The sequence below is a fragment of the Mchenga conophoros genome, linkage group LG6, assembly GCF_057382185.1.
Source record: "Mchenga conophoros isolate Kocher_MC1m ecotype Shallow Benthic linkage group LG6, M_conophoros_male_GT1.1, whole genome shotgun sequence".
Lineage (NCBI taxonomy): Eukaryota > Metazoa > Chordata > Actinopteri > Cichliformes > Cichlidae > Mchenga > Mchenga conophoros.
The window spans coordinates 42009136-42033595 of record NC_140531.1 but is presented as its reverse complement, the minus strand read 5'-3'; the positions used below and the strand labels follow the sequence as shown (position 1 = coordinate 42033595).

Genomic DNA, 24460 nt, shown 5'->3' with positions numbered 1-24460 from the left:
TGTAGCATCCTCTGCTGGCTGCTTCCAGGACGGCGCACGCATCTCACAGCACCTCAGACGGTTTCTGGAACCTCACGATGAGTTTGCTGTGCTCAGACGGCCTCCACAGTCCACAGAGGTGGAACGACAGCTTCACATCATGTATATCTGTGTGATGGTATCATGTCAACACGGATCAGCGTGTCAGAGGAATGTTTGCAGCACTCAGTGAGTTTGTGCCACGAAGGACTGAAGAGGCTTTTCAAGGAGGGTCCAACCTGGTACCAGCAAGGTGTACCTAATAAAGTGGCCTACAAGCATATACACAAAAATGAAAAGTGCGTGAAAGTTTCTCATAATTCCTGGTGTGAACTGGTGGAGATCATGTTGTGAGCTGCGTTTCTCTGCTTCACTGAGAGTAAAAAGAGTCGGGAGGCTTCACTGCAGCTGTAAGGCCCGCTGCACGTGCACGAGCACGTAAACACGTGCACGAGCACTTATACGGAGAAGAATATTTGTTTTATTTAATCCAACATAAAAACTTTCAGTCTGTTCGCCACAAACAGGTTTAATCACAGCTGTAAGTCAGTGCGTTCGTAGTGTATTTGTGCAGCATGTTGTTGAGCGGCTCTCGCTGCATTCATGCGAGTGTGTAAAACTTTGATTCCCGTCGCCCCCGGCGGGCTGTCAGGCGCTGAAATGAAAGCACGTTTGACTTTGTTGGAACTTGTCGGATGAAGCTGTGAGTCACACAAAGCTAATACATAAACTCTCCAGACACACGCATGCATGCACATCGCTCCCCTTCAGCACCTGGACTCCACGTCTTCTTTATTTGTGCTGAGGAGGATGAGACGCACTGGTTTAGCGCAAACGAGCTGAGAGGTAAAGTAAAGCTTCATCTTCATCTGCTTCATTTCAGGTGAGACTGAGGCTGGTGTGAGTAAAGCTGCTGGTTGACCCGTGTGTTCCTGATCAGAGTACCAGCCTGTGGCGAAAATATTCTTTTTAAGCTGTAAGGTTTGTTAGAAAGTGAAAAATAACTTTTTAAACTTTAGTGAATGTTTGAGGGAAGCTCAGACCCTCTGTGTACTACAAAAACAAGAAGAATCACAATGTTTAAATACATGTAGTGTTTGAAGAGTTTCATGTGTTCATGTGGCATCACTGTGGCATCACTGTCCAAGTGTGATCAGGTTCTTGTTATGAGCAGATTTGAATCTCGTGTGTTTGCCAGCACTGAGCTGTTAAACTGTGCAGGGACACATGTGCAGCCTTTGCAGGAGGTTTTGGGGGGAGTGTGAGTTACACTCTGCCCCGTTAATAGATTCTCCTGTTATATCAGGATCATTTATTTCCAAAAAGATGCCCAGTCATCTGAAGCAGTGGAAACATCTCCCTCCGGTCCAGCGGTTTAGCATCATGTGTTGGTCTGGGTTTGCAGAAGGCTGGTGCTGAGAGGGCTGAGCAGCACTCAGATATCCAGCAGCCGTTTACAGAAGCTCCTGTTCGGACCAGCCCGTCACTTTCTCTGGCATCACTGAAACATTGTTTTCCAATCAGCTTCACACATCAGCTGAGCTGGAGGCACCAGGTTTTGGCATTAGTGACAAAAACACTTGAGGGCACCATTTTTTAACTTTTCCTTCTTTAAGGCCTACGAGGAAGTGAGGTGTCGGCGCCATGAGGGTATCAGATGTTGTCTTTGCAGGGTGACTGCTGTGAAAGCGTTTGTTTCATCCTGAACTCTGTCGTTTCCTAAATGAAGCCAAATAAGTTTTAATGCTCAGACACAACCAGAGAATGAAAGCTGACAGCGCGATCTCAGTGACGAGGCTGCTAAGGATGTTATTTTCAGATAGGCAGAAGTTAAAATGTCCTTTAAAAGCTCTAAAACTCAAAGTTCTCTGAGCATCTCTGACCCACAGAGGCTGTTTGTTTTGGGTCTGAATTTAAAGATGTTTTTGAGTTGATGATAAAAAAATCGCAGCAGTGAGGAGTTAATCAGTCCAGGTGTTCCTAATAGACCGTCTCTAAATATGTTTTATTCTAATAAAACCTTCAATGTTTACATTTCAAGATTGGGAAGAAAAAACTATCAGCGGTGCTTCATAATTCAGTTTAGGGTTTAATGAACCTGGAGATTTTAAAAATGTGGGTTCAGAAGAACAAGGAAGCAACCAAAGTGGATTATTTTAAAAGGTATATAAAGGTCGTACATGTTGATTCTGCTTCTCTTCAAATGACCCAGAGTTTCCTACGTGTGATCCTGTGAACGTCCCGTCACAGTCGGAGTATTTTTAAATGTTTGGAAACTCACAGGATGAATATGAGGTGCTTTAAAAACGTTTTTACACCAAAGCCTCGAGGTAGTATTTTTATGTCTTTAAAGCTGTTTGTAATTCTTGTGTTTTAAAAACCTGAAGAAACAATGACTTTATGTTGGCCTGTGGAAGAGATAAACAAAGGCTGGACTTTTCTGTAATACCACTTTGTTCCACAGCAGGGCGCAGCAGCTCCGTGTAACCTTTATTTAAACTGTCACAAAGTTGGCTTTGGAAACATGCAGGACGACGGCCAGGAAGGCGACTCTGTTCATCTGGACGTTTTCACTGAGAGAGACATTTGTTCACTCAGCTCAGTCACTCCTTCAGCTTTGACTTGGTTACGTTGAGATGAACAGAATCGACTTTCTGGCGTTTCCTCACCTGGATGTCTGAGCAGCATCAAGACACGTAAAGAAGGAATTCTGGACTTGTTCGCGAAGCAGAATAAAAACTGAGACGTACTGTTGGCCCTTCCTTTTCTTGTATTGTGATATCTTGGGGACTAAATGTGCAGATAACCTACTTTACACTGACAGGAAGTGGATTTTCCCCAGTCTGACCCACTGAAGGTCACAGTGGGCTGTATGTGTGCCTCCGTGTCACGTGAGGTGGCGTCCCGTCCTAGGACCTGGCGTCCACATATGTGGACATCACATCAAATACTACATTTTGCTCTACAAGGGCCTGAATTCTCTTCATCAGGTCCCAGTCTGATGAAGAGAAATTAAAAATGCATGCATGGAGAGTTCGGGTCTTAGGAGGTTAAAGGCTCTCTGCACTCGTCTCCAAGGTTACGCTGACTCAGGGCGCCGTCGTGTAAAAGTACAGCCCGACCCGTCTTTAACTTCAGTGAACATCTCTTAAACACGACACACTGACTCGCAGTCCTGAGACCTCAGCACTGTTGGTCAAGTTACTTGAAAAAAGTAATCGGATTACAGTAACGCGTCTCTGGTCCTCAGTGAGGTTATGCTTTAGTTTTGATGATGCTGTCAGGGATTGTGTCCTCCAGGTTTCACTTCCTGTCTTAGTAGTCGCTCTTCCTCGAGTCAACTTCCTGTCTTTGGTTCCCTGACTGTTTGTCTCACGGCTCTTCTCCGAGCTCCCTCCCTTCTTTTCTCTGTATGAAGAGTCTCATCCCTGTGCCTTCCTTTGTGGTTTCTGTAGACTTTAAACTTTTGCCTCAGTCCTCGGTTCTTCTCCCTCCATCAGATGACGGATGGGCCACAGTGGTTTGTTTTCAGCATTGATGCTGGAAGCCTTTAAATAATTTCAGTTGAGGAGAATTCAGGTGTTTTCAGTCCATTTGTTGGACTGTTGGAAAACCTTTGATGCCACCTCCCAGTTCACCAGTAAAACCTCAGACCTGCTTCAGTTTTGCTGAGGATTGTTTTTCTACATTCGTCCCATCTGTTAAAAGCAAAGCCACATTTATCAGGAGAACAAAGAGCTGCGTCCTTTCTGCAGAGCTTTCAATCATTCTAAAGAGCTTTTTCCACCAGAGACACAAAGGAGAGAAACACGAGCTCAGAGACATATCGGTGTGCAAACACGGCCTCGGGCGTGCAGCAAAGTCCACTTCACTGTAAGAAAATCAGGCTTTTTACGAGTCGCGCTCTTTCATCTCTCACACAATACGAGAGCTGCTTTGTTGTGGACTGACTGCAGCAGCATGTGTGTTGTTGCAGCAGTTAGCGTTGGATGGACAGGTCGACGACGGAGAGGACGGTCGGCTCAGGCGGAGGCGTCGTAAACAAAGGTAAGACCAGAGAGGTTTGTTCTGAAATGTTGGTTAAAAGAATCACAGCTGAGAATAAATCATGTTTGGACTGAATGTGAATGCACGTTAAAGGCTGTCAGGAGTTTGGGAAACATGGTGGAAAATCCTGTGAGAGCATCAGAGACGACGTATTAACGACTAAATATTTCTTCACAGTCTTCAGAAAACCACCAAAGACTGTTCGGCTGACGTCGCCAAGTAAGTTTAGATGTTTTTACTTTCATGTGGATATCAATCAATAACTCCAGAGACATTATTCGTGGAGACGAAACAAATCACATCAAACACATTAATCATCATTAGGTTACAGGAATAAAGTTGTTTTCTGAATCATTTTTCTCTCCACTTGGAGACAAACGAGTAAGAAAAACATTTGTATCCTGTAGTTATCACACATTTATCATCATTACATGTTTTTATTGGTTTTGAGTCTGTATCCACTCTTTGCTTCAGCACATTCATCATCGTTTTCCTTTATTTTTGCAGTGGAAACTTGAACATGTAAAAGTGTTAAATCAAAAACTTCCTATGAAGAAACTAAATGTTGTTTGTTGTCTCGTTTATGTCCAAGTGGCCACAAATCAACAAAACCAGGTTTGCAGAAATCCATGACAAAGGAGAGTCAGCTCTCGGTCAGTGTGTCGATGATCAGTCATCCAGGAAACCACAGAAAGTTTGTTCGGTTCACCAAAATCAACTTTTCAGACTTTCAGTGAACAAGTGAGCGCGGCTCACGTGGGTTTTAAACCGGAGCCCTGTGACAGAAGCCCACAGGAGGCTCGCGTCTCCGGCTGGAACTGAACCAGACTGAAGATTTAGGAGACAGAAATTTACAACCACATCTTTAACGTTGTTTAACATTCAAAGATCAACCAGCTGAAGGATAAACCTGAACGTCTGGCAAGGTTGGATCCTCTCATTGCACCACAGCTGCCAACACAGAAGCTCTCGACTCATCCAAATCCAAACCTGAGCCTCGGGAATCATCATGTTTGTTCTTGGAGTCGTACCTGCAGAACAGAGCCTGTGTAGCTGCTGCCACGTCAGTGTTGTGCTGCTGAAGCTAAACGCTTCACTTTGCTCTCTACTGTGTTTTCTGGCGATGCGTTGAAATGAAGAACATGAAGCTGAACCACAGCAGCACGACTGCGAGCTGTGAAACTAAAGAAAGACCTGAAAGGTGTTCAGATGACAGGTCTTCATAACTGGCACCTGCTCTGTACTGAGAGTGATGCCGCTGTGTTTCTGTCTCGTGTGGTTCCTGGCACAGGCTGGCAGCTGACAGCTTATCATTGATAATAGAAATGGAGACGACTGTGGGCAGCACCTGCTGTGTGCCTGGCATAAGTCACACCTGAGGCTGCAGGGCTCACAGTCATAAAGCATGCTGAGACACAGAGAGGCAAGCGGAGGATCATCTGAGGAATGTTGTTACTTTTCTTCTTTTTTAAATTAAAGGTCAAATATGAACTCTGCCAGTTCGGTCTTGCAGTCCTCGCCTGGCTCGGTCGCGGCAGGCAGACAGTTTGATAAATTACTGAACCGATGACAAGAAAAACAAAGATTAAAGAAGGAAAAATATTCATTTGGTTTTAACTAAGCTGTTTGTCTGCAGTCTCTTTGCCTTCAGGTGGTCCATCACTGGGTGTCAGTGGGTCAGGTGGTGGAGCTGCACCAGGAGGCTCTGGAGCGACCACATCCAGCGAGGGAATCAGCACCACCTCTGTAGGAGCTTCCTCTGCTGCATCTTCAGGCGGAGGGTCTCTGGTTTCAGAGGCTTGGGAGGCGTCGGGTGAAGAGTTCAGGGCTGCTGCCGGCTCCTCAAACATGTCCTACAGTGCAGGAAGCGGTGGCAGAGAGGGGGCGAAAAGGGACGGAGGTTTGGGCGCTGTGACAGTTTCCACCGTGAACAAACCCGGCTACAGCTCAGGAAGATCAGGGGAGGCGAAGAGGGGCTCCTCCTCCTCCTCCGTGTTCACTTCTTCACCTGCTTCAAAGGAGAGGAAGAGCATCACCACCATGGCTGCAGCGCTGTCAGAGGCCTTTGACGGTGAGGGTCAAAGGTCAATAAGCAGTAATAAGCCAGCTTTATGTTACTGAGAGACGTGAAAAAATAAGATGCTTAATTATGGAATCAGAACCAGCAAATTACAATCAGCGCCAAAAAAGTAAAAGCAGACATTTTTCAGGAATCGACCAGTTCCTGTAGAAAACATGACGAGTCGTAGTAAACATGTTAAATCACTTTAATGAAATTAATGTTTTTAATAAAAAATCACAGAAATCAGCTAAAGTCATAAACAGCCTGAATCATCGAAGGTTCAACCTTCACACATTAACTGGCTGCAGTTTGGTCTGAGTTGCAGCAGGGGGCGCTGGCAGGCTAATCCTCGAGTCAATGAAGCTAAACAGCTAAAATAATTGTTTACATCATCTACTAGAAAGAATCAAACTATCACATTTATTCTAACCGAACGAGCTTCTCGGGTTAGAGGTGAAACATCTTCAACAAACTCAAAGACGTCCGGTCACTTTCTCTTTAAGCTCCGAAGACTTTTTATTTTATCTTCGTGAACATATTAATTGTTTGTCCAGCTGAAATAAGTCATTGGCAGAGCATTTTGTTCACTGCAAGCATGAAGTGAGTATATTTAGATGCTATTGCATCAGTTAGATTAAAAATATGCAGCTGAAGTCAACCGGAAAACGATTAGCACGTCAGTATCCAGATGTTAGAGGTAAAAAAACTGAACCTCTAAGCTTGTTCGGAAACCTGGAACCTCCATCGAGACCGGAGGCCTCAAGTGGCCATTTGAGGAACTGCAGTGTCGGTGTTTCTGTATTCATAGTTGTAGTTAAAGCCCAGCAGAAGCTTCCACGGCTGGTTGTGGTGATGCAGCTCCCTCTGCTGCTCGGGCTGCTGCGATGACCTTCACTCACAGAAACGAGTTTACATCAGCTCAAACTGTAAAGAAGAAACTGAGCTTCAACTATTGTCTAAAACACGTCTACTGAACCATGATGGACATTTCCAGGAAAACAAAAGAATATAAAATATCTATGTTTGGACTCTTCAGGTTCTCGTTCATGCTGGACGTCTCGATAGCACCCCCTGTGGAACAGGATGTCCAGCTTTCTAATAATTAGTTCTTTAATTTTATGTTTCAGAGAGCTCGAGTCCAAACTCCTCTCCAGAGTACAACAGGAAGGATTATGGTGAGTTTATGCTTGAATTTCAGATTAAAAGTTTACACGTGCACTATAACAGATTTTTGGACGTTGTGTTTTTACAGGCAGTTCAAGCGCACCATCCACTTCTGTCACTAGAGGGAGAGCTCAGAGCCGAGGTGACACGCTGAAACCACATGATCAATAAAAATGAAGCACGGCACTGTTTTGTTTTAATCTAAAGGTATCAGGTTAAAGGTCAACTGATTAGTTCGGGTTGCTTTCAGAGAGTGAGATCAGAGTCCGGCTGCAGAGCGCTTCTCCTACAGGAAGCTGTGAGTATCGCCCTCCATCACACATCCAGACCGTAAAGCATTCATTCATCAGTTTGATCCAAATGCACCGGTTCCTGTGCTTCAGGGACGGAGCTGGACGACGTGAAGCGCCTGCTGAGAGGAAACCGCTCCACTGGCATCAGCCCCACCCAGTCCCCTAACAACACGCTGCCCATCCCCAAGAAGGCCAGCGTGGACCCGAGGACCCTGCCTGACAGCTCCGGTGCAGGTTCGGTCACTTTAAAGGCCTCACATGTCACTCGTGTAGCAATTTAAACTCTGAGATGATGCAGAGGTGGACCTCAGGAGTTGCCCACCTCTACACACAAGCTGTAGACGGGCAACAACCATCCTGGATTGAGAGGATCGATCCAGGATGCATCTAACTGCTGGACTCAACCAACAGGTCCAGCTTATATTTGTCAGGTGTGACATCGAGATCACATCGAGTCCATGCAACCTTTGTCAGAGCTGCGACTGAGCAATGAGGGCTGAAAGGAGGCCCAGTTAGGCCCAAACATGTCTGCCATGTGAGGAGGAGGTGAGTGGATGAATATCTCCTCTTTCTTCCCTCTTAGATCAGTACGGCAGCCTGTGGAGTGGCTCGTCTGTGAGCAGCTACATGTGCAACCCCAACCACAGCAACCTGAGCAGCCTCTACCAGCCAGGTCGGTGACAGGAGGGTTTGTGTTTGCCTCAGAGAGGATGGAGGTCGCGAACTTTGTTTGTTAGCCAAACTTTCTGCTTCACGCTCTGTATGGATCCTCTGCTGTTTTCCTTCAGCAACAGTAAATAAAAATAAACATGAATCCGCACAATTTCAAAATCCTGCTCCAGATCAGCTCGTTACCGTGGTGATGCAGACAGGTCGCAAGGTTCAACTTAAGCTTCAGATCTGATCTGTGTTTGTAGCACAGCAGCATAGAGAAAAGGTTCGTTTACTTTGGTGAAGAAAGACGAAAAGTTTCACCATTCAAACAGAAGACTTTGTTTCCTTTAATAAAAAACAATGTTTGTGTAAACACTGTTTATAAACAAACCGTGGGGCAGTTTCTGAAAAGAAAAATCTATAAAAGCTTGTTTTTATTTTATAAATGTTTTAATATAAAATCGTCTTAAATATTGAACATATTCAGAGACGTCATTTTAAATTCACCTCAAACAAAAAGAAAACGCTGAAGACTTTACAAACCTATAAAGGAAGATGATGAAGATGATTTTAACCACAATACTGTGATGCAAGGAAACAAAGACAACAAAGGGAAAAATAAGCCACAGCAACCCTTTGTAAACCTTTGTTTACTGAAGACATGGATAGATAAAGCTGCTGGGCATTAAAACACTGCATATATTACATGCTGCATGCGTGTCCCTGTTATAGATGAACGGAGGTATCATCGTTTCCTCTGGCAGTAACAGAGTCCTGTGATGTTCTCCCTCAGTTCGCCCTGCACTGCATGTTTCTGCTGTAGACCCGTGCAGGCCTCTGAAGCCTTTTCTTTGCCGTCGGTGGCAGATAATGATGATAAGACTAATGCGGCTGTTCTGTCACGTACAGGAGCTCAGAACAACCTGACACTCGGCTCTCCGTCTGTGAGCGGCGGCCCGTCTCCGGCGCAGAACGGCAGCTCCGGTGAGCCTTTTCCTGCCGTGTCACAGCGCAGCGTTCAATGCTGAGCTTCACGCTGTCACCGGATAACGACGCTGTTTGACTCTGTTTCAGCTCCAGTGTACGGCGTGCAGAATAACCTGACCACTCCCACTGCCTTTTCTCCCACTGCAGCCAACACACACATAGGTGAAGCACTGATCCTTTATCCAGTCTGTCCCACTTCACCTCCTAGACGTGACACTAAAAAGCACCCGCACACATTAGCTCACAGCTTTGCCCTCTCCCTGTTTAATGAGGACGTGTTCCTGTCTCCTCACAGTTTACGGCGTGCAGAAGAACGTGTCTGGAACGAGCACAGGTGAGGACATGAAGATAACGCTCCAGCTGCTGGCTGTGAAAAAGATTTAAGATGTTTAATTAGGCACAGGTCATCACTGACACGAATGTCCCGCTGTCTGTGTCTGACAGTGAGACCCAGCAGCCCCACCGGTGACGAGGCCTCGGGGAAAGACTTTAAGTTTGTGCTCACGGAGAAGGAGAACGCTCCAATCAAGCCGACAGAGCGGCTCGTCGTGGCCAAAGACACCGGGAAGCAGTTCATGTCTGCTGCACCTGCCAGTTTACCCGGTAACACAAACTGAAAATCTGAGCTTTATTATTTGGAGTTAAATTTGAAGGTCTAGAGCACAGCTGTGTTTGGCTCTTGTAGATATATTATTACTTTAATGGTCCTGAAGATCTGCTTCTTGATCAGGGGTCATTGATGTGTTGCAGCTTTGTTCTCTGATGACACCCTGAAGACTGAGAAACTGAAATCCTTCAGCACAGTGGACAGAGCAACAGAATGTAGGCCGGATAACTGTCACACAGGTTACACGCCAGGTTTGCACTTATTAATGTCATCTCTGTTTCTGCCGTAGCTTCGACCCTGAAAGCTGGGACTAAAGACAAAGCCACCTATGCAGGTATGTTAACAGTCTTAATAAACTCCTGCAGATTTAGATATTCTGACATATTTAGGGTGTGATGTTGCCCACACATCGTCAGCTGTTAGCTACAAAGCGAAACACTTTACATGTGCACTGGGAACTGCTAGCCTGGGTCTGTGTGGAGGTCTCCTAGGCCATCTGAAGTTGATTAATTATGTTTTAATAAATAAGCCAAAAGGAAAAATCGTATCAACTAAACAGCAGCTTTAACGTCGTGAGCAGCAGCCTCTTGAGCTGAACAGTGAAGCCTGCAGGCTCTCAGACTCTCAGGAATCACGCTCACATGTGAGCAAACCTTTGTCCTGTCTTCATCCCCTCACCTCAAATGGTCGTAGCAGATGGCCCCGCCCCTCCCTGAGCCTGGGTGAGGTTTCTTCCTCTTAAAAGGGAGTTTTTCCTTCCCGCTGTCGCCAGCGGGGACCACTTGGAAAATGAGAAAAATCATATTTTGCACGGTTGGATCTTAACAAGGTTGCAGGTAGAGCTTCAACATCCAACAAGAAGAAATGGGAGTGACGCAAAACATTTTCTGAGCGATTTATTGAAAATAACGCTTAAACTGAAACAGGCTGTTGCAAAATGTGGATTCATTGTCATTTTCGGTCAGGTAGTCACACTGCCGTGACGTTCTGGTGGCAAAGCCAAACAAACGTTAGCTTTTAGAACATGGTCGGGTTGTTGAACTGCAGCAGCAGGGTCACGGTGCCCACAGGAGAATAACATCACTCTCTTGGACCATCCTGCGTGTTCCTCTGATCTAAATCCAACTGAGAACTTTCAGGATGGATGGCAGGGGAGGTTTACAGAAATGGACAACAGTTCCAGACAGTAGATGTGTTTGTGCAGCCGTCTGTTCCCCCTCACCTCATGGAAACGCTTGAATCAAGAAGCCACAACGAATGTTTGAAGTGATCATCAATAACAGTGGAGCTGCTCATGACTGAGTTCATGTTTGATTTCTGTTTTGGGGGGTTTACAGGTTTTACAGGTGTAAAACAGCCTGTTTCAGTTTAAACGCTGTTTTCAATAAATGGCTAGAAAAAAAGTTTTTTCTTGCTCTCATTTCCTCTTGTTGCACGTTGAAGCTCTACTTGGAACCTTGTTACGATCTTAAACTTTTGATCGGGGCTGCATGATGGTATGATTGTAGGGTCTGCCTTACAATAAAAGCACCTTGAGGCAACTGTTGTTGTGATTTCTTTCTGTATAAATAAAACTGATTTGAATTGAAATCACGAAACCGGACTTTTGTAAAAATCTGGCTCATTTTTGCAACAGTCGCCCCCTGCTGGCCGTTAAAGAAGAATGCAGGTTTATTTTTATCTTGTATGTAAAAATAGATCCAATATGACTAAACAACATGAATCTGTTTATTTCTCAGACATCCATATAAAAGACATGAAACAGTCCAGTTTTGGCTTGTGCTCCTGCTGCAGCTGGTGGCAGTGGCTCCTGGGCCTCCTGCTCAGCCTGTTGCTCCTCTTCAGTGTCCTTTTTGGACTTATTGCTTTGGGTAAGATGGAAAGACTTCACCATCACAGGGGTCTGTGAGAGTGATCTGCACAGGTTTACCTGCCAGCCTGCGTCTTGTCTCACAGGTGAAGAAGTCAGACGCCTGAAAGGCCGCGTGGACGTTCTGGAAGCCATCACCAGATCCGCGTCAGTCAGTCACTTGACGTCTTCTGGCAACAAAATCTCCGAGCGGGTGGAATCCACATACATCGAGAAGAACGCCGCTTCAACCCTCATCGACTCCGACAACGGGCTCAACCTGGATGGTGCTGGCAAAGGCGGAGGCACGGGAAACAGCCTGGTCCAGGACAGGGCCACCCTGGAAAGACTCATACAGCAGCTGGTCAGGGATGAGCTCCGCTCAGGATCTGTAAGAGGTGTGAAAATGTAACGCACCGATCAGCTGTCTTCAACCATTTCTGGACATTTAACAAATACTGAAAACTTTATTTGGGTTTAGAAACTCTGGCATACTCACTGAAAGGAGAGAGAGGAGAGCCGGGACCTAAAGGTTTGAAATCATTTAAAAATCGTTTAGAAATTCATGTTTTGTTTGTATTTATCGTCTCGGCTTCTGCATTACAGGTGACCCAGGGCCATTAGGACAAAAAGGTGAGGAGTACTTCTAGCTACACATAATAACGGTGTAATATGTGCAACTAGCTGCTGACACTTGTTTTGTTGCAGGTGATATAGGAACGTCTGGCCCTCCAGGTAAGCCTCAGAACTAATGTGTTTGTTTCCTCCCCGGTGAGCCGACAAACCTCTTCTTTGATGTCTGTCTGCTTTAGGTCTTCCTGGGCAGATCGGGCACCCAGGTTTGGAAGGACCAAGGGGACCAAAGGGAAGTGCAGGTATATTTAATAATTAATATTTAATAACTTTTGTAAAGACAACACTAAAAGGAAAAAAAGCCCTGACTCCTCCTCTTCTTTGCTCAGGTGAACCAGGTGCTGAGGGACCACAAGGTCAGAGGGGTCGGGAAGGACCGGTGGGCCCTCGAGGAGAACCTGGATCACCTGGCTTTGGAGCCAAAGGAGACAGAGGTTTGAAACTATACAAGTAAGTCAGCGAGCTAAATACATGAGAGGATTTACTGATTGTATTTTGGCTTTGAAAGGATTCCAGGGTGAGCCAGGACGACCGGGTCCCGCTGGTATTGCTGGACCTGCAGGTCCAAAAGGTAAAGTTAAGCTTGTGATGATCAGACCAGATAGTTTAGATTCAAAGAATCAAAATGTTATTTAGCAGGTTTTAGGTTAAATGCTAATTAGCAGCTACAAGCATGTTTTTCTTGTCTGCTTTAGGTGCCACAGGAGAGCCGGGTGCCGCAGGAAGTCCTGGTAAAGACTCAGTTTCACATCTATATTAAAAGTGTTGATTTGTGTCGACCAACGGCCTTTTCTTCATTAAATCTGTCAAAATGTATCCAGGTGCTCCTGGATCAAAGGGATTCCAGGGGGAGGCGGGGCTTCCAGGAACCAAAGGTAGACGCTTTCTCTTCGGTTTTTTAGACTTGTGTATAAACTGGGATGCTGACACTTCTAAGTGTGTTGTGACAATATTACCCAAAATCCATAGACCGTGTGTACATTCAGTGGCCACTTTATTAGATACACCTTGCTCATACCTGGCTGGACTCCTTTTTGCTGCTTAAATCCTTTGTCTCACTAACATATTGGTCCATGTTAAGATGATAGCACCATGCAGGTGCTATGGTCATAAAGGCTCAGTAACAATACTCAGCTACACTGTGGCGAGCTCAGCTGGTACTAAGGTGCCCAGAAAATATCCCCACACGGCTACATCACCACCAGCAGCCTGAAGCTTTGATCCGATTGTTGTGCGTTCATGCATAGCTCAGTTTTAACGAGCAGTTCTCTGAGTTGGTGCCTTCCTATCAATCAGCCCTGGCATGATCCAAATCACTCGAATCCCCTTTTTTCCTCACTTCTGGTGCTCCGTTTGATCTTCAGCAGCTCATGTCCATGTACCTGAATGCACTGAGTTGCTGAACGGATAAGCTTTTATCCACTTTGTACAACTCTCTGATCACCCCACCTTCTTCCACTGTCTGTGACGCAGGGGAGCGAGGAACACCTGGGCTGCCGGGAACCAAAGGAGACCACGGAGAGAGGGGACCACGTGGACTGGCAGGTGTGTCTCAGCACACGTCTGTGATCCACAAAGGCCACGCAGTCCTTCTGTTGCACATGAAGAGTTCACTCACATGGCCTCTCTGCTGTGGCCACCAGCACATAACTAATATTAAATATTTGAAAATCCTACGAGATTATCAGGCACATTGACCTCTGACCTTGAGGTCAAGGTCACCAGGATTCAGACCTCTCTAGTTATCGTTTTCACAAACTCTGGTCTCCACAATGCCCGCCTGCTGGCAGGCTGACAATCCCATCAACCTTTTACAGCTAAAGGGTAAAAAGACTCTGTCGGCAGAAGGGGGCAGTTCAGTTTTAGATTTTAGCCCCTCCCAGATTCACTCTGCATCTTTAACAATAACTGAAATACAGTCATTTTGAATGCTGATATTTCGCCATGTTTGGCTTGTAGAGATAAAAGTTACCAAAAGTGTGTAAGGACGCGCCACGTTGTCAGCCAATGCAGGCTAGCAGTACATATGTATGTTGGGTTGAGGTTATTCTATTACAAGACGAAGCAAGAAATAACTAGTGAGACTTAAAAATGTCATCTTCAAACCTCAACCCTTTATTTTTAGGTGAACCCGGACAGCCTGGACCTCAAGGACCTCCAGGATTAAAGGGATCTAAAGGAATTGCAGGTGAGAAGTTTGGACAAACACTGAATAACTACAGAACACAGTGTTGTAAATGGTATAAAACATCTGTGTATAAACTGTAGGTGACCCAGGTTCAGTAGGACTTCCTGGTGCCAGAGGACCACCTGGAGTTCCTGGAGATGCCGGTCCCCCAGGTATCAAATGCCTGTCCACCAAAAGTCCTCTGCTGCTACTGGTTACATGTTCGGTTTAATGTTATCTGACTAACCTGAGATAAAAACCTCAATCTCTCTCACGCCTTACAATAACACTTTTTTCCTCAGGCCCCCCTGGGCTGCAGGGACCCCCAGGTATGATAATATACAAAAACTAAGGTACAGATTCAAATGTACATATTTAAATGATCATGTTTTGCTTTTGTCATCTGTTGTTCAGGTATTGCAGGAATCCCAGGCCAGCCTGGTGGTAAAGGTGAGGTCGTCTTTTCTTTCTAGTCAGTTTATTTATTTCCTATGAAAATGAAAAAAGTTTGGACCAACAGGGCAGAAGATCTGGAGCTCTTAACCTTAAAGCATGTGAGGCTACGCTGATGAACAAAACTGGAGCCAAAGTTCCCCTAAAAAACTCAAAGACATTAATAAATACTGTTTACTTATTAAAATGTATGAAACACTAAAGAGTGGTTTTCTCAAAAGCTGGTGGAGGCGTTGATATATGTCTAGACTGCATAGGTGCTTGATGAAGCCTAACGCTGTGTTTCAGGTGAACCAGGAACACCTGGTAAAGTCGTTTCTCCAGGTAAGAACAGCAGGATTTGTTACACTCGCTACATGTCGTTCATTTTTGGGCTTGAAAAGCTTTACTTGGTTTTGGTTTATCTTTTTGTGTATAGTTGGCTCTGATACTGTGGCCATCCCTGGACCTCCAGGACCAGCTGGACCTCCAGGTCCTGCTGGATCACCTGGTCTGTCGGGTCCAATTGGCCCTGCTGGTATCCCAGGACAACCAGGTAAATCTGCCATCTTGTCCAATGCAAAGCATCTGGATGGAATAAAAATGTGGACTGATTTTTTCCTGTGATAAAATCATTTAGGATCTAAGGGAGAGCGAGGAGAAAAGGGAGAGAGGGGGCAGAAGGGGGAGCCAGGTGAGCGGTACAGCTTTAGTTTCACCAAATCCACTACTGGTTTCAGCAAAAACATATTATATTAACACGTCCTCGGTGTTTTCTTACCTAGCAGACACTTCCTCAGTGGTTGGATCTCGTGGTCCACAAGGACCTCCAGGACCTCCTGGAGTACCTGGTCCTCAGGGTCCTCCTGGTACGTTTAGAGCTATATGTAACACAAATATGTCAAACATTGTGGCTTAAATTAAACTCGCGATTATGCAAATGTTACTTTCATTCAGGTGAGTCTAAAGAGGGTCCCCCAGGACCCAGAGGTCCTCCTGGAGAGCCAGGTAAATAAGTATTCTTCTCCACGGACACAAAGATAAATAAATAGATGATCAGCATAAAAGATGATTTTGGCAGCATCAGAATATTTTTCTCCATCTTAAACCGATCTGTGTCCTCACAGGTATCGGCGAACCTGGACCTCCTGGCGAGAAAGGAGCACCTGGGAGCTTTGTGCCGACATCAGGTTGGTAAAAGAAAACTAATTTCACACAAACACACTGTCCTCTGGTGTCTTTGCATGGCATTTGGTGCACTTTACTTTGTATCTCAGAAACCTTCTTTGCTGGACCACCCGGACCTCCAGGACCCCCGGGGCAGAAAGGGTCACAGGGTAGGTGCAGAGGACCAGATGAATATTGACGATTGAATATTTTTGAAAATTAACTGGCCAGTGTTGAAGTTTGAATGTTTTCTATAATTCTTTCGTCTTAGGTGACCCAGGACCACAAGGGTACCAAGGTGAGGAAACTGCGTCGTACTTTAGAAACTCCAGGTTTTCACAGACAGTCTAAATGTAATGGTGGCTCTTCCAGGTGAACCAGGACAACCAGGCCTTCCAGGAAGCCCTGGAGACCCAGGTGTTGGTATGTCAGGAACCTTTTACTGTCTCAATGTGTTCAGGTGCCCCTGAGGTATTTCTGGGGTCAGTAACAAACAGTCGAGCTATGATTGGATATGAATGGTTTTCATTGCAGGTTTCCCAGGTCAGCCTGGAACTCAAGGCCCACCAGGTCCAGACGGGCCACCGGGACCTAAAGGTAAATTCAAATCATTTCTGAGCTTATTGAGCTTTCCGACATTATCTTTTCATGTTTGCACATTGGTTCTTCTTTCTGTCCGTGTGCTTCCAACTCAGAAAAGGCTCTAATTTACTTTAATTTGATTTATGTTTCCTTTCACAGGTGTTACGGGAGATCCAGGACCTCCAGGAGTCTCCGCAGGTAAAGTCATCCCTCACATATGCTATATCTGTGATGTATCTTCAAAGTCTCACAGTTTTACATTATTGGAAGTAATTTGTCCCAGGGTGGTGTAGAATAATTAAAGGAAAGCCTTCATTTACAGCCTATTCGTCTCTGCCTGATTAGCTGCTGCTAGCACACCAAACCCAAATTTTCCGAACCCTCGGGCATTAGTTGCTCTGTATCTAGTTTGATCCTTTTTCTTTCTTTAAAGCCTTCCCAGTGTGAGTTTGACAGTGTTAGATTATTAGAAATGTTACTTAAACTGTTTCAAACATGCTTTCCTTTGAACAACCAACAGGGGGCGACTCCTGTGGTTGTAAAGTGTTCAGCACACTATACAACTTGTGGCTGTATAGAAGTCGGTGTCACTGCGCGGCCAGCGTTTGAAGATGTGGATGTTCTTGTCATTAGCAAATATTTTTAAACTGATATTTGAGCTTATTGTCTGCATGTAAATGACATTCTGGGAATTCGTGTTATCGCACCAGGTAGCTTGCTCAATCCTTGCCCCCCAGGCCTACCTGGACCGCCCGGTCCACCTGGAAGAGATTGTCCTGGATCGGGATCACTTGGTTTGACCCCGTGCATTGCAGAATTCCTTAAGAGTAAGCTGTGCACTGGCAAAGCTGCGCAGGCACGCTGCTTCTCCCTTTTCTTATACATCTCCATCAAATTCTTCTTCTTTGAAGCTCCCTCTGGAGTCCATGGCAGACACTAAAACATTAACAAATTTGGCAAAAAGTTCCTGATTTTGTTTTTTTGTGTGTGGTTTTTTTTTTCCACCAAGCTTCACATCTGCGCCTCAAGCACTCCAGCGCCACCTATGGACTAGAATTGGACTTGTGTTTATGCATGTAATTTTGAACTGCTTTATACAAATGACGAAACTTGGAATCCTTGGATCGTGTTGATTTTAAAGCATCCAATGAAATGAAATTCGGGATTAAAGAAAAATTCAAAGGTCACAGTTGGGATAAAACTGGGATAGATGATCTTCGGGCCAAGCCTCGCAGATGTTAGGGTTTAGATTTTTCCTTTTTTTAATGTCCTCATCCATCACAGCTAACATAAATCAGCCACAAAGTTGGGAAAATTGGAAGTATTTGTCAAATTCCAATTTGGTACATATACTTGAATCACATTTTAAGATGGCACAAAACATCGTGCAACTAAAAAGGATGCAGCAATAATTAAAAAATAATTCTTTAAAGACCAAGACATGAAAAGTTGTACCATCAGCTGTCAGTTGTCATGTGTCCACTTTGTTATTCTTTGAGTTTAAATATTTTCCAATCCACGATCTTGGACTTGTCGCCCCCTCATGAGCATCACCTGAACACTGGGAGGTGCTGCGAAAAGCAAAAGGTGCTTTCAGCCTCGCTTTGGACATGGCGCCCTGCTGAACTGTATGGCTGCTTGTAGCTTTCATTCTACTTTGTCGCTGCTTGCAACTATGTTTGAACCTGGTATTTCAACTTGGTATCTACACATGGATAAAAATGTTGAATAAATGTGCTTTGACATCAGGTGGTGGCATCAGAGAGTACTTCGTTGGACCTCCTGGGCCTCCTGGGCCTCCGGGGGCACCAGGCACACCTGGACATGCAGTGGACGGGCTGGTTCATGATGTCGCCAGCAGAGTCATGGCCTACATCCACAGTATGGTCAATCACATGATAATGCTCCACAGGATGGTACACAAGACGTGTGAGTGAAGGTCCGTAACTGTTGCTGTTTCAGGTTCAGGCAGAGGTTATGATGGGACCCCAGGCCCTCCTGGTCCTCCGGGTCCTCCTGGCTCCGTCTCTCTCAGTGACATGATCAGCCTCTTACAGAGTAAGTCTCTGCTACACAGGCAACATCTGCTACAATGAAAGAAATTCAAAATTGTTTCATGAGAATCTAAAAGTGATGAATTCTATCATTTGTTTCCAGGAGAGGACGTGAGGCGATACATTGCTGGTCCTCCGGGTCCACAGGGACCTCCAGGAGCTCCAGGCTATGGCAGCTACAGCTTTAACACACAGGAGGTGGCTGAACGTGTCCTGAGTTTGATGTCTGGTAGGTGTGACAGTCTTACAGGCGACCTACCAAAAAGGTCCTCTGTTGTGTCTGACTATAATCCTGGTCTCTCTGCAGAGAGGGAGGCGCTTGCTGTCCCTGGACCTCCTGGACCTCCCGGACCACCTGGAGCTCCTGGTTTTCCTGGAAACTTTTTACCAGGTAAGAAGCATCACAAATCTCTGCAGTTAGACCAGATGGTTTGGTCTGGGTGAAACAAGATTTTAAGATACCTCAAGTTCACCGTGATTTAGTACCATTATTAATCCAATAAATATATTATCCAACTAGATGGGTATCAGACTTTAGTTGGCCCTCAGGGGCCTCCTGGTCCCCCGGGTATCCCTGGCTCACAAGGTCCACCTGGCCCGGAAGGTCCACCTGGTCCACCTGGATTTTTTAAATACATCAGCTCAGACATTCGTGACTACCTGCAAAGTGAGTTTGACAGAAATCTTTCACTCCACCTTCTCAAAGAGAGAAACTGCGTCTCACTGTTGGTCCTCTTCTCCACTGCCCTCCTACAGATGTTGCTTTCAAAGGTCCTCCAGGCCCACCCGGACCCCCTGGACCTGAGGGACCCCCTGGACCAATCAGTGGGTTGGTTACTTTTGCTGACCATCTCAACAGAGACACACTCAAAGCTGAACTACAAGAATATACCAAGAGTGAGTTTAAAGCAATGCTTCGCCCATTTAAAATCCAGATATTCTTTGGTTCTACGTCTTTGTGGGGAATAGATGGTGACAGCTGTTACAGAGACTCGTGGGTAGAGAAGAGGCTACAGTTTAATGAACTTAGACTGTGCTGTGTTTTCCTCCAGGTGATGATGCGAGTGCCGCCATGTTTGGAATTCCTGGTCCACCAGGTCCTCCTGGACCCCCAGGACACAAGGGAGAGCCAGGTTTGCCTGACGACTACTCCAGTATGGCTCTCAAAGTAACTGATTACATCAAATGTAGGTGGCCGCCACGCTTTATAAAAAATATGATTGACTTCAGACTGAATCTGTTTAAACACATTTTCTTAAATCATGCAGCCCACGGTCTGCTCCATGATGCCATGAGCCACTCTGAGCGCGTGGTTCAAGGACCTCCAGGACCTCCAGGAATGCCTGGAGAGGCCCGATTGGTTAGTTCCCAACAAAATGTCATGGATGTGGTGGAATACTTAAAATGTAAGTCAACCTGACCTTTGGTTTCCTTTATAACTGACACTGAAGTGCACGGTTATGTATATAAAATGGTAAATGGACTGTTCTTATATACTTTTTTCTACTCTGATCACTCAAAGTACTTAATACAACACTTATATCTAACATTCACACTCTAATGGATGCATCAGAGAGCAACATGGGGTTAATATCATTCCCACGGATATTTGGCATGCAGACTGGGATCAAACCACCAACTTGATTAGTAGATGAGCTGCTCTACCTCGGGAGATACAGACAGCCCATAAACAATGGTGTGTCCACTGTGATACTACTGGCGGATTTGTGGACTCTTGTGTTGAAGCTTTAAAATGCTAGTTTAATGTGTGAGGCTTTGTTTTGTATCCAGAGGTGCTGCCCCCTGCTGGAAGTTTTTTAAATAAACAATGTTAAACACTCTTAAATCGTGACATTTGTATCACCCTGTTTCCTTTGATCTGCAGCTCATGGTGTAGTGCGGGACATTATGAGGGAGTACAGACATGTCTTTCAAGGCCCTCCAGGACCCCCAGGACCCCCAGGTCATCCAGGATACAGCCACTGGCTTCATTCCCATGGAAACGCCACAGATCTGGTGGAATACATCAAATGTGAGTGACTGTCCTATCGGGCCAAAGTAAAGCACGTCTGAAAGGACTGCTGGTTAACACTTCTTCTCGGTCTGTTTGCAGCTCGTGGTCTCCTCCGTGACACTGAACGTGTCATCCAGGGACCCCCGGGGCCACCGGGACCTCCGGGTCCACCAGGTTACAGCAGACTGTTTGGTTCTGACACCAACGTTTCTGATTTAGTGGAATATATAAAAAGTAAAGAACATATAGCAGCAGCATGGTACAGCAGAATGTGGATGTGTTTTAACCACCGAGTGTGTTCTCCACAGGTCATGGAGCCATCGTGGGACCACCTGGGAGACCAGGCCAGAAGGGGGAGAGGGGATTTCCAGGATTGAAAGGAGAGAGAGGTGCAGTAAAAGGAAATCGTGGACTTCATTGGTAGTGTCAGAACATTTAACGCATCGGTTTATAATCTTAAGATGTGTTTTTTGTGTGTGTGGACACAGGTGAGCGAGGCCTTCCTGGACATGACGTTTACAGAGGCCCAAAAGGGGACAGAGGTCAGTGTTGCTCGTGGGAGTTTAAAAGAACAGTTAAAGGTTTTCCTCTGGCCTGTTGTGCTGTTCATCCATCCAGACTCTTCTGATGTTGTTGACATTTCTGTAGCTACTTCACCAAAACTGGCAAAGTGCTCACTTCTCTTAAACGCAACTAAACAGCAAAGTGAGCAAACAGGACGTAGGCAGCATGGTAATGCAGTAAAGCCCTGATATGAAGCCTCGAGCTGACGGCTGTCAGTGAGGGAGGAGTCTGAGAAAGGGCGGGACTCGACACGCCCTCGGGGTAACAAACTGTCAAACTGGTAACAATGTTCACTGAATGCAGTCGTTACTGCGAACCTTTGCTTCTGCAGCAATAAGCTGTGTAAATGTTCAGCATAGCCTTCATCAGCCACTGGTTGGTACTCTAACATAACAAAAAGCCACAAACATGCTTTTTAATGCAGCTTATTTGGCATTTCAGTGGTAGCTGAACTTTTCTTCTCTGGAGGCTGATTGTTTGCAGCTAGACGAGTCGGCCCCTGCTGGTCGTTTGAGAGAATGCAGGCTCAACACGCTTCATGTTTGAGTCAGCAGACTTTCCTGACTCAACCTCGAAGGCATTTGTGTCTCCTGCTGGAATAACGCCAGCGACCTTTTGCTAGACAAGCAGATGTCTAAACCTCTACACCCAGAACTGTTTGTTTTTCTTTCCACAGTCTGTGAAAAACGCAGAATTTTGACTGAAATGTTTTTGTGGGAACGATTTTCTGTCAGTGACTTAACTGAAGGTTTTCTGCTGTTTCAGGAGAATTCGCAGTGACGAGTAAAAGGAGGAAGAGGAATGCTGGTGTTTGACGCCTGAGCTGCTGAAAGTAGTTTCGCTGGTGTTTTAACTGTAAATGTGTTTTGAACATGAAACACATGAAATCAGGGACGTCGTATTGAATCATGTCATCTGTGACGGTGTTCAGTGGTAACTTTACCATTTCATTTTTTACTCATCAGACCAACGAGTATTTTATGTTTTTTGGAGTTTGTGGTTCAAGTCTTGGGATCCATATAAAGAACGAAACAGCACAATGTTAGAGAGAAAAGTTTATTTACATGAAAATGAAAATCAGCACTACAGGCCTTCTAAAAACTATACATGTTATAAAATGTGATGTTTTTTTTGTTTGTTTTATAGTCAACATTCAGAAGTTAAGAACCAGAATTTTGTAACTGTTTGTGGTGGACGATCAGCTTTCGTACATAAATAACTGCTGAGGCCGTTTTGTAAAAGGTGCACAGCACTCCTTCACCGAGTTTAGTTTTTTTGTACATATGATATGAAACACCTTTGACTAACTAATAACAGCCAATCAAAGAAGATGAGATGATCAAATGAACCAATCAGAGGAGGAGATGGCCTAAACCAGTCAGGTCCAATTTTTTTATAACATTACATCAGATTTAATAATAATAATAATAAAAAAACTGCAAAAAGCTCATGTTGTGCATTTTTTAATAAAGAGCCGTCCCACCTCCTCAATAACTGTTAATAAGCTTCAGAATTCCTTCAAAGGCAGTCGCAACAGGTATGCAGGGTCTCCACGTCTGTAGCATTAAGGCTAGTCGCTAAAACAGTGTTACAGTCCGAACCTGCTCAGCTGCGTGTGGCAGCAAAAATACAGACGAGGCAAATATGAGGTGTGAAGGAGTCATGTGACTTGGTTTGACCGATCTCTCAGTTGAGATCATCTCCTCGTGCACCTCGGGACTATTTTCTACAGCAGTGGCAGTCACTTTGTATCACTGTGCCAGTGTGAAGCGCCTCCATCAACAAACCTGCCGAGGACGACAGGTGGTGAGCTCTGTGAAAGCATCCTTCAATAACTCAATAGCGGAGGAGAGACGAACACTGAATGTGGAAGAAAATAATTTGAGAAACAGGCGAGAACGTGAAAGTCAAATCTGTGTGAAGCAGAAGTGTTTGTGGGGAAACGGGATTTCCATCAACGTTTTAAAACGAGCAGAAATAATCCAGAGCAACACGAGGAGATGACTCTGAAGGGAAGCTCGCTCTAACCCTAAAATCAGATCGCCCTGTCACATCATCGTCCGGTTATTTGTCTTAAAAACTGCAGCTTGTATTCCTTCTTTATCCCTGAATATCATTCCTACAAACAACAACAAGGAAAATGACCCGGCTGACGTAAATGCTTTCCACCTGTCACCACAGTGACTTCCTAACAGTCTCCACCCTCCTCACAGGGTTTGTTCCTAAACAACTAATAGTCTTGAGCTCAAGACTGAAGGCATTCTGAAGAAAAACCTGCAGTAAAAGTTCCTAAACGCTGCATTAAAGTCATGCATCAGATCACGAGCTAAGGTTCTAGCACACAGATATGTACGAGTTCATCAAACGTCATCAGCCCTTCGACAGGAGGCTCCTCTTTTATCTGCAATACATTCTCCTTCATCATCACTTAAAAGTGATGCTTACTGATCTTATTTATTCAGATTTAGTGGTGAAACTAGTTTTCATCATTTCCTTTGTGCAAAAATCTAAATGGGAAAAACGTCGAGCAGCAAATAAAATTGGGAACTAATTGAATTTAAATGCAGAGACTCTGCAGGCACTGCACTGTTTAGAAAAATACTTCAGGAAGGTTGGACTGAGCACTTCACACGAACTCTCCTTCAAATGGATCCTGATAGAAAACAGAGGTCAAAGGTCAAAGGCAGCACGGCTCCGTCTTCACCGTCTCCGTCGGTGCGTCTGTTCGTTTGTCCGTGTGTGTGCAGACGTCGTGTCCTCTAGAAGCCGGTGGACTGGACGCTGGGGATCGGATAGAACTTGGAGATGCGGGTCTGGGTGGAGGGATTAAGGCACTCCGACTCGCCGCTCATCTTGAAGAACACTTCCTGTTCCTGCAGCTTCCTGGCGAACTCCTCCTCCAGCGCCTGCAGAGCACACACACATGGAAATGCTTCAGTTTCCTTCGTGTAATGAGCCTCAGGTAAACTGTGGGGTCACCTGACTGAGGTGATACGACGCACAGTCCACACCTTTAAATCTTTCCTAAACACATTGTTAGACGCTACGTGTAGGGCTGGGCGATATATCGAATCGATGTATCGCGAGTTTTTCCACGAACGATGGTTAAAATGACGTCATTGTAAATATTGAGAATAGGTTGCCATGCAAATATTAAGCTGTCTGC

The 24460-nt window shown here is 45.2% G+C and overlaps 2 protein-coding genes across 10 annotated transcripts in view; one reads left to right on the top strand and one right to left on the bottom strand.

The window, feature by feature from the left end:
* The first annotated feature begins 728 nt into the window (after positions 1-728).
* LOC146573353 (uncharacterized) lies at positions 729-22742 on the top strand. 8 transcript variants are annotated; one of them, XM_085278137.1, is made up of 56 exons: positions 729-864; positions 3809-3891; positions 3998-4065; positions 4243-4284; positions 5702-6136; positions 7255-7302; positions 7380-7433; positions 7542-7589; positions 7675-7818; positions 8168-8257; positions 9148-9222; positions 9313-9387; positions 9521-9559; positions 9670-9828; positions 9976-10047; positions 10122-10166; positions 11572-11703; positions 11789-12079; positions 12163-12213; positions 12288-12314; positions 12390-12416; positions 12494-12556; positions 12644-12748; positions 12823-12885; positions 13010-13045; positions 13136-13189; positions 13788-13859; positions 14440-14502; positions 14583-14654; positions 14784-14810; positions 14896-14931; positions 15223-15258; positions 15353-15469; positions 15554-15607; positions 15699-15782; positions 15871-15921; positions 16041-16103; positions 16191-16250; positions 16352-16378; positions 16453-16503; positions 16615-16677; positions 16822-16860; positions 17373-17489; positions 18412-18543; positions 18625-18720; positions 18820-18945; positions 19024-19107; positions 19237-19383; positions 19473-19613; positions 19769-19903; positions 19985-20122; positions 20602-20748; positions 20830-20964; positions 21039-21119; positions 21219-21272; positions 22060-22742. In XM_085278137.1, the coding sequence occupies exons 3-56, from the start codon at positions 4008-4010 to the stop codon at positions 22107-22109; spliced, it is 4731 nt and encodes a 1576-aa protein (XP_085134263.1). In that variant the 5' UTR covers positions 729-864; positions 3809-3891; positions 3998-4007; the 3' UTR covers positions 22110-22742. The 8 variants fall into 8 exon arrangements, with proteins under 8 accessions (XP_085134263.1, XP_085134267.1, XP_085134260.1 ...); XM_085278141.1 differs by having other exon boundaries at positions 3995-4065; positions 15702-15782; XM_085278134.1 differs by having other exon boundaries at positions 3995-4065.
* Positions 22337-24460, bottom strand: part of LOC146573352 (STE20-like serine/threonine-protein kinase) — a 21374-nt gene continuing 19250 nt past the window's right edge. For both annotated transcript variants that reach the window (XM_085278143.1, XM_085278144.1), the window contains one exon: positions 22337-24200. In XM_085278143.1, the coding sequence (XP_085134269.1) occupies positions 24054-24200 (147 nt within the window). In that variant the 3' untranslated portion in view covers positions 22337-24053. The remainder of the gene's footprint in view (positions 24201-24460) is intronic.

Bases quoted from the DNA above. Each gene is read 5' to 3' on its own strand.
- LOC146573353 (XM_085278137.1), top strand. From the start codon at position 4,008: ATGGACAGGTCGACGACGGAGAGGACGGTCGGCTCAGGCGGAGGCGTC. The intron at 4,285-5,701 runs GTAAGTTTAGAT...GTTTGTCTGCAG, and splicing joins TGTTCGGCTGACGTCGCCAA to TCTCTTTGCCTTCAGGTGGT. The intron at 17,490-18,411 runs GTAAGCTGTGCA...CTTTGACATCAG, and splicing joins CATTGCAGAATTCCTTAAGA to GTGGTGGCATCAGAGAGTAC.